Source organism: Otolemur garnettii, unplaced genomic scaffold (assembly GCF_000181295.1).
Source record: "Otolemur garnettii isolate 467f Iridium unplaced genomic scaffold, OtoGar3 scaffold00007, whole genome shotgun sequence".
In the NCBI taxonomy this organism is placed as follows: domain Eukaryota; kingdom Metazoa; phylum Chordata; class Mammalia; order Primates; family Galagidae; genus Otolemur; species Otolemur garnettii.
In genome coordinates, this window is record NW_003852402.1 from 16,567,962 (window position 1) to 16,576,938 (window position 8,977).

Sequence of the window (8,977 nt, forward strand, 5' to 3'; positions counted from 1 at the left end):
TAGGCAATTCTCTTATCTCAGCCTTCCGAGTAGCTGGGATTACAGGCACCCACCACAACGCCCAGCTATTGGGTTTGAACCCGCCACCCTCGGAATATGGGGCCAGCACCCTACTCACTGAGCCACACGTGCCGCCTGGCCTATAGGGATTTTTTATTATACTAAGCTTATTTACCATCAAAGTGTGGCACAGCTTATTTACCATCACAAATGAATATGCATTGGCCCCAAATGATAGTTTATATTTGAATAAAATAATAAAAGCCTTATCATAAATAATTGCTTTTAAAAGAAGTGTTTTTAACTGATTTCATGTGATTCAGCATATCACTTTATCAAATTATTTTAATGACAGAATGGGCAGACAAAAACTTCCCTGTTCTTCTGATTTTAGTTTGCCATCTAATATTAATCTCAGTAGCAGTGTTTTTCATCTTCATTGGAATACAAACCTCTTTGAGAATCTGATAAAAGCTATGAACCTCCCCTGAAAATATTTTCAAGGGATGTACAGACATCCCAAAGGTCATACTTGAGCCCCAGATTAAAAACTCTTTTCTCCATATCAAGTTCTATAAAGTTCAAAGTTTTTATATCTGCCTGCCGATCAGAATCAAAGTCTTTACAGAATTCATCAACTTACTACATGAACTTGAATTAGAACATAGTAATCTACAGCCTGGTAGGTGGTTTAACTAACACACAGAATAATTAAATCACTGCTATTCCTTCAGAGCACTGATTATTTTGCTAAGCTGAAAGATAAAGCTGTGATTTGATTATCTGCAGAATTGAGGTGGCATGGACTCTTTAAGCAGTTTGACATCCCTTCTAATTCCCCATCCTCAGACCTTTGGTAAAGCAGCCTTTCTCTCCAATGCCCTGCCTGGCTTTTCCTGCCACTGGCTGGGCTAAGTCACTGTCCTGTGTGCTCCCACTTGTCTCAAACATAGCATTTAATACTTGATACTAAAATTATCTGTCTTCCTAACTAGATATGAGCACCCCCTCCCCATCCCCAGGGTTAGCACTCTGTCAATAATAATACAATAGTTATGATTTATTGAGGGTCTCCTGTACGAAGACACTACGCTTAGCGCTTTTAAAATGCTTTTTAATCTTTATGATATCTGAAAAAAATGGAGAAATTGAGGTGCTCTTCCTACTACCTCCTCTACTACCAAGCCATCATCACCTCTTCTCTGCATTACTCCTGAGGTCTCCTTACGTGGTCCTGTTCAAAGCTTAAGTCAGATGGTATCACTGCTCTGCTCAAAACCTTCTAACGCGCCCCACCCCCTGCGCCCACACGTTTCACTTAGAATAAAGTCCAGCCTGTCTACCATAACCTCTGGATCTTGCTCCTGGCTACCTATAACCTCAACTCCACATCAATTTCTCCCTTGTTCCGCCCTAGCAATCCTGGGTGCCTTGATGTTCCTAAACATGCCAAGCAAGCTCCTCAGGGCCCTTGTACTTACCAGTCCCTCTTTGCTGGTAAATGTTTAACAAATGGTTCTCTGGGGGAAAAGAACCTCGTTTCCAGCATTTGCAGATACTCATCAAGGCTGAATTTGACCTCCCTAAGCTCAGAGTTGGAAGAGGTACAGTCAGAACAGGTGCTAACCAGGGCCAGCACACCACTGCCTCTTCCTCAAACTCTTCCCCAAACAGCCCCACAGCTGGCTGCTCAAGTATCGTCTTATTAGAGATACCATATGTTGCCGTGTGTAAGGTGCACTTTCTTAGCCAAATTTATGAAGGAAAGATAAGGAGGCACATTATACATTGGTAGTACTATTTCTTACTGGTACATAACATTTCTTGTACCTTGTATCTGTTCTTGTGTTTTGTAATTTTTTGTTACATAACATTTCTTGTGCCATAATGTGTTAAAGAATATGAAAACTCCTTTTCATAATACAAAAACAAGTACCTAAATTTAAGCAAATAAAAATTTGATTTAAAAAATTAAAACAAAAGATTTTTTTCTTTTTGCAAGTCTGGCCCCAAAATGTGGGTGTACATTATACATGGGAGCGCATTACACAGGGCAAAATATGGTACATTCCCTGAAGACTACTAAAATACATATCTGCCCTGTAATTCTTTATTCTCCTTATCCTGCATTATTTTCTTAGCTTTTATCACTGCCTGGAGTGTATTAATCATCAGTCAATACCCACTAGAACGAAAGCTTTGTGAACAGGTGCTTGTTTTGTTCAATACTGTCTCTCCAATGCCTCACATGCAGGAGGAGCTTAATAAGTATTTTCTTTCAAATGAAGAGGTTAAGAAAGCTGCCTAAATCATAACAGGCTAAACAGGTAGTCAAGCAATAAAGCTGGTGGTTTTAACTAAGCTGAGATAGTTTTTATTCCCAATGCTGAAATCAGGTCCTGGGTAGTACCTTGTAGGTACACTCTTTTTGTCAAACTAAATACACAAATAAATAAATTAGCAAAATTAAGCCGGGGGCAGTGGCTCATGCCTGTAATCCTAGCACTCTTGAAGGCTAAGGTGGGTGGACTGCTTGAGCTCAACAGTTTGAGACCAACTAGCCTGTTAGCCAGGCATTGTGGCAGGCACCTGTAGTCCCAGCTACTCAGGAGGTTGAGACAAGAGGATTGCTTAAGCCCAAGAGTTTGAGGTTGCCGTGAGATATGATGCATGGTGCTCTACCCAGGGCTACTAAGTGAAGACTCTATCTCAAAAAAATAAATTAGCAAAATTAAATGAGCAAAATGAACATTATCCAGCCAGGGGCAGTAGGGTGCATCTGTAGTCCCTGCTACTAGGGAGGCTGGGGCAACAGGATTGCTTGAGCCCAGGAGTTCAGGAATTCAAGGCTACCTTAAGTTATACCTGTAAATATCCACTGGATCCCACCTTGGATGACATAAGGAGACTTTGTCTCTTAAGAAAAAAAAAAAGAAGAAGAAAGAAAGGATATTATCTGCTAGAGCCAGAGTGAAGAGCCAAATTTAGTTCTCCATAGCTGCCCTCTGAGAAGACAAAGCTGTTGAGGGAAACCTGGGCTAGAAGGAGGGTATGCAAGATGACGGCTAAGACGTAGGGGATTATCACTATTTTTACTACAGGCATAATACAAATAATACCCAACTGGATTTTTTTAAATGACTAAACAATACCTGATCATGTAAAAATACATAAAACAGGAAGGTAAGAATCTAATTTCTCCACACGGAAATAACCCACACATGGCATCTGAGACTGTTCTGGGTTTCTTCTATGAATACATATACCTCTTTGTTTATAGAGTTAGTAGAATATTGTACGTAACTTTGTACCTCCTTTTTCAATTCACGTATCACAAGCATCTTTTTCTATGGCAATAAATACATTTCCACATATTTCAGTGGCTTTAATTCAACTTGTTCTCTATTCTTGGACATTTAGATTTGGTTTTTGCTCCTTTAAATGCCACAATAATCCTTTTTCTTTATATTTCAGATTAATAGGAGGGTACAAACGAATAGGTTACAATGTTTATGTTTGTAAGGTAAGGTCCCTGTTGTAGTCGAGCTCCTCACCCAGGAAGTGTGCCATGTACCCTTACATTGTGCCCATTTCGTGGGAGCCCACTGAACCCCGACTCTCTTCCCCCACTACTTAAATTAAGTTGAGCTGTTCTCTTGTGTGGACATGTTATTAGTTCATCTACTGGCTTCATAGAGTTCATAGGTAACTTGCTTTTCCATTCTTGTGATACTTTAATAAAGACAATGATCTCCAACTCTATCTAGGTTAATACAAAAGATGTAAAGTCTCCATCTTTCTTTACAATAAATCTTAGATAAAACTTTGAACAAAGCCTTATCTAATTTAAGTAACTTCCTAGAAGTGTTCCTGAGTTATAGGCATAGGCAAAACGCCTATATGCCTCTGGGCAAAAAAGCTGTTTGAGAGAGAGCAGTGAAAAGACTTTGTGCAGGCATACTTGTAAGAAACTGAGGCAGAATCCCATGTGGCCAGGTTGGTTGCAAGCCTAACCTGACCAAGGCTTTCACTGGAATAGTATTTACTGCATTATGGAATTATGGTTGACATTATAAGGCCAAAAAAAGCCCTTTGGAAAACTGGCCAGATACCCATCAGTAACCTTTCCTGATCTGTGGTAAGTAACAAAGGTCACTTGCTGATGGGTCCAGGAATGGAAATGTGCTCGGGGACCTCAAGAGAAGAGGAATTTACCCAATGCATACAGGTATCTAATGGCACAGATGAAACTTGGGCTCATGAAAGGCTTTTGAGAAGTCTAGCCTGAAAATTCCTTATAAAAGTTTCCAGCAAAACCCCCCTGACTTAAGGCCTACATGGGAGCAGAAGTTTGCACAAAAATTCCTGTATGCCCAAGAAGTTTCTTTATGCCTTGTTTAAAGATCCAAAGTAACAGCCTCCAAACAGCAAGGCCAGCAAGGGCAACAATCTACCTTGTTCCTCCATAGCCTGAGGCATCATCAGATAAGAACAAAAAAGTAATGGCTAACAACATGTTCTCCATTAAGTTATGTCAAATTGGGTTATGTTGAAAAGGTTATGCCAAAAGGTGTATGTTGAGTGGATTATCAGAAGCTAATCACAAGGTAGTCACATGATGTTTAAATGGATCAATGAGGTCATTGCTGTATTGTGCGCATGTACGAAAATTTCCTATATAAACCAAGAGCAAATAAAGAAGCTCGCCATTTTGCCTGAGTGAGCAGATGGTCACCTTTATTTAAAACACAATTTCAATAAGCGTGCTTATTCTCCGCGTCCGTGAGACCCTTACAGCAACATTCAGGCTACACAATCTATAATCTCACCAACAATTTCCCCAAATCATTGACTCCATTGTGTATTATTCTTACAGCATTGTAATACCTCCCATTTATAAAGCACTGTTCTAAGCTCATGAGTTATTAACTTGTAATTTTATTACAAAAATTCTGTTAGGAAGGTCTGGTTATTCCCTCTTTACTGAAAATGGAGACACATGGCTAGGCTAGGATTTGATCCAGACAGCTTCAGAGCCTGTGCTTATAGCAATAACTGGAGGGTCTGTGATGGCAAGGTGTGGCTGAATGACTTAGAATTTGGTTCTACCACTTACTTTGCACCATGAAGCCTTAAGAATTTGCTTAGTATATCTATGCCAGTTTTCTCATCTGTGAAGTGGGCATAATGTCTCATAAGGTGATGGTCTTTTTTTAACAATAAGGGAACTTATTCTGCCATAAAAGCAACCCCACAATACTGCAGGGTTATTTGATGCGGTGGCTTGATACTGTCCCTTGCTTGTCTCCACTATCCCTGGTGTGCTGACTTTACGGAGAGCTGGCTCCATTCATGGCCACAAGACGGGAGTTCCGAGAGCCAGATCTGCTCATGAGTGTCTAGTCCTTTTTTCCAAAAGAAGGAAATTGTCTCTTCACCTGCCTCCTTTCTAGGAGTGAGAAATAGTCATGTGTCGCTTAATGACTATGGTCGTTCTGAGAAATGTGTCAAGCAGTTAGTGATTCTGTCACTGTATGAACAGCATAGAGTGTGACACTGTACCTACATGGTATAGCCTACCTACCACACACTTGGGCTATGTGGTATTTGCCCCAGGCAACAACCCCCAAGTCACTGCACAGAATACTGTAGGCAAATGTAACACACTATAAGGATTTGTTTATCCATTCTAGACATATTAGAAAACATAGAGTAAAAATACAGCATTAGAATCTTATGGGACCATTATCACATATGTGGTCCATCATTAACTGAAATTGTACTTTCTTTCCCATGTAAGGTCTCTCCTCATGCTTCCCTGGTTAGGTTCACCATTCCCAAAGCAATCTTGGTGAGGGTTTTCCTCAACAGATGGTGGGGTGGGGTGGGGTCAAACACAGAGACCTCAGCATTAAACTTTTGGGAAAAGTCAATAAACCACAATATCCTTAAACTGATGTTTAAGATGAACTACTTTAGGTTCAGCACCCAGGCACAGTGGTTATAGTGCCAGCCACATGCACCAAGGCTGGTGGATTTGAACCCAGACCGGGCTAGCTAAATATCAATGACAGCTGCAACAACAACAAAAAAATAACTGGGCATTGTGGTGGGTGCCTGTAGTCCCAGCAACTTGGGAGGCTGAGGCAAGAGAATTGCTTAAGCCCAAGAGTTTGAGGTTGCTGTGAGCTGTGATGCCATGATACTCTACCAAGGGTGACACAGTGAGACTCTGTCTCAAAAAGAAAAAGAAAAAAAAATGAACTACTTTATTAACACAAAGACAAGAAAAAAACAGTCAATTTAATGAACATTTATTGTATATTGCATCTGAGTGAAAGGCACAATGCTAGGCACTAAGGGGAATACAGTGAAAGGAGGACTCACACTCTACTTGACTTTCTTACAATAGTGGACAGAGGCCCAACAACACAAACTACTCTGCAAGGTGGTTTTGAAAATAAGTGTATGTGATACACAATTAACATACTATAGGAAAGATGGGAGATTCATTCAGACTGAAATTTTTGCTTCAGAAACAATTACACCTAATTTGCTAATTTATAACTGTCACAGAATATGGAAAGATGATACTCAGCAAGTTTGAAGAGAACACTTCAGTAATTCTAGGAGGAACAAAACTGTCCTCCAAACGGCTGCCATCACGCACACGGAAGCATCAGCGTAAGCAAGGGCTGAACTAACTAACGCACAATAATGATTGTGCTCCACAGACTGTAGGCCAAACTACTTACAAACAAAACGACTTTTTGATAAAGGTGTAACATTCATCAAGTGTTATATTTACAACTCCATGAACTTTTACACAGGTATAAGTGGAGGTAACTTTTAGAATAGTGACTCACACAAAGAAAAGGCTCAGCAAGTACCAGCTATTGTTTTATCTGCCAATTTGGTAGGTACAGAATCCAATCTTCATTTCATTTGCATTATTTTGATAAATGGGGTTGAGCCGTTTTTCTTATGAAGACTGATGGCCTATCCACTATTGAGATATTAGTCATTTTTTACTAATTTTTGAGAGCCCACTGTATTTTTATTGAAAAAATACAGTATATAATACATGTAATACACAAAATAAGTGCTAACTAATTGTTTTGTTATCAGTAAGGCTTCCAGTTAAGAGTAAGCTACCAGTAATTCGTTTTTCTGGAGTCAAAACTTATATAAGATGTTTACCACAGGAGGTCAGGGACCATTACCCACATTGTTCAAGGTTCAAACATAAGTAATTCTTTTATTTTCTTTGTAAAACACTTTTTCTCTTACAAAGATTTCTCCTTCATTGAACCCATTTTGAAGGTAACAAATAAATTTGACTTCATAATAAACTAAGTAAAACTAGGCTGTTTTTCTTTACTCCATGGTAAAAAACTGAGTTTATAGCATGGTAAGACTTCTCTAGCCCAAGGGGAAACCCTCACATGGGTTATTAAGGAATTTAGAACACTTGTGGGAATTTACAATCTAAGACTCCCTAACCAATGTACTCATATGATATCAGGGAGTAGTGAAGCTTGAAAACGAAAAGTAACAACAGAATGGGAAACGCCTGATAAGCATATTAAAGACTTTTCCCCAACTTCCTCAAATAAGCAAAAGGAGGTTAGAAAAATTGGTGACAACTTTTTAAATTCAGTTCCTCAGATTTTTCCACAAAAAACTAATTGGTCCCTCATACGCTGTTGGAGGAAAAAAAAAAAAAGAAGGATGAACTAGTTTCAGATTATAGGGCCCGTTGAGAAACAGTATCTGTAAAACATTATGGGCTCAAAATATACGAAGAGATAGTTCTTGTAGGGCCTAAAACAGCACTAATGGCTCTATTTGTAAATGCGGTTCATCCTGAGCTTATAACCTAATTAAAATCATAAACCAGGATGAGAAGTTATAGATATGATTAAACTGATGGTCAAAGCTGAACATTTTGAAAAGACTCTAGAGAAAGAAGATAACCAAAAGGCTAACGACTTATGTCTCCTCAATTGTAATTACCAAAGACCAGAGGAACCTCCTCCCCCTTATTTTAAACCACAACTAAGAGGTCCTAGACCAAGAAATTCTTTACCCCAACATGTCTGCCTTCATTGCACACAACCAGAATGCTAGTGAGAGAGAGTGGCATCAATGCCCAGAGAGTGGGTCAATCTCTCAAGATCAAGGAGTTGACCAAAAGAGGGGAATTGCTAAATTAAATAAGCAGGAGGCCATTACTTAGCAACACCTAACTCAGTAGATAAACACACCAAAACCTAACTTGGGAGAGTATTTTTAATAGCTGAGTTTTAGCCAAACACAAACTGCTGAGCTTCAGCCAATCACAGGCAGCCAAGTGATCAGACCATCCCCAAATAAGGCCAATGTGCTATAATCGATCAAGTTATTTCTGTACTTTACCTTCCATGCTCAGCCTATAAAAACACTGTCCACACTGCAGAACAGAGGCCTCTGAATCCCCTTCAGTTTAAAGTGCTGCCTGACTCATAAATTCTTCTTTGCTCAAATAAGCTGTTAAATTTATCTAAAGTTTTTCTGTTAACACATAAAAAGCACCATAGATACCTGAAATGTTAAACAGCCAGTGAACCATGTTCTTTTTCACAGAATTCACAGGCAAATGTCACCTGTTTCTTCTCAGATAACTTATTTCACTGCTTCTTTTTTTCACTTGCCGGACTGTCCAAAACTTCAATCTTGCCTTTTCCACCATCAGAATTAGGAAGCTTAATGTTGTCTACGGTGACTTCATGAGAGATGCTGTCATCTTCATCTTCAGATTCCGAAGTGTTCTCTGAACTCTCTTCTGAACTGTCCTCTTCTTTTGAATCTGACTGATTCATCTCAAATAAGGCCACATCCTGCAAAAAGTATCAGGCAGAAAACCCATTTCAGGATAGTTCTCTAAAAAGTTATAATAAAGTGGCTCGGCGCCTATAGCTCACCCGGCTAAGGCGCC

The 8,977-nt window shown here is 39.5% G+C and overlaps 1 protein-coding gene across 1 annotated transcript in view; it reads right to left on the reverse strand.

Annotated features, from left to right (window-relative positions):
• Window positions 1-8,646: 8,646 nt before the first annotated feature.
• The window catches only part of CUNH12orf45 (chromosome unknown C12orf45 homolog), a 9,100-nt gene continuing 8,769 nt past the window's right edge, over window positions 8,647-8,977 (reverse strand). Inside the window, exon 4 of the mRNA XM_003783287.3 lies at window positions 8,647-8,879. Coding sequence (XP_003783335.1) covers window positions 8,670-8,879 — 210 coding nt within the window. The 3' untranslated portion in view covers window positions 8,647-8,669. The remainder of the gene's footprint in view (window positions 8,880-8,977) is intronic.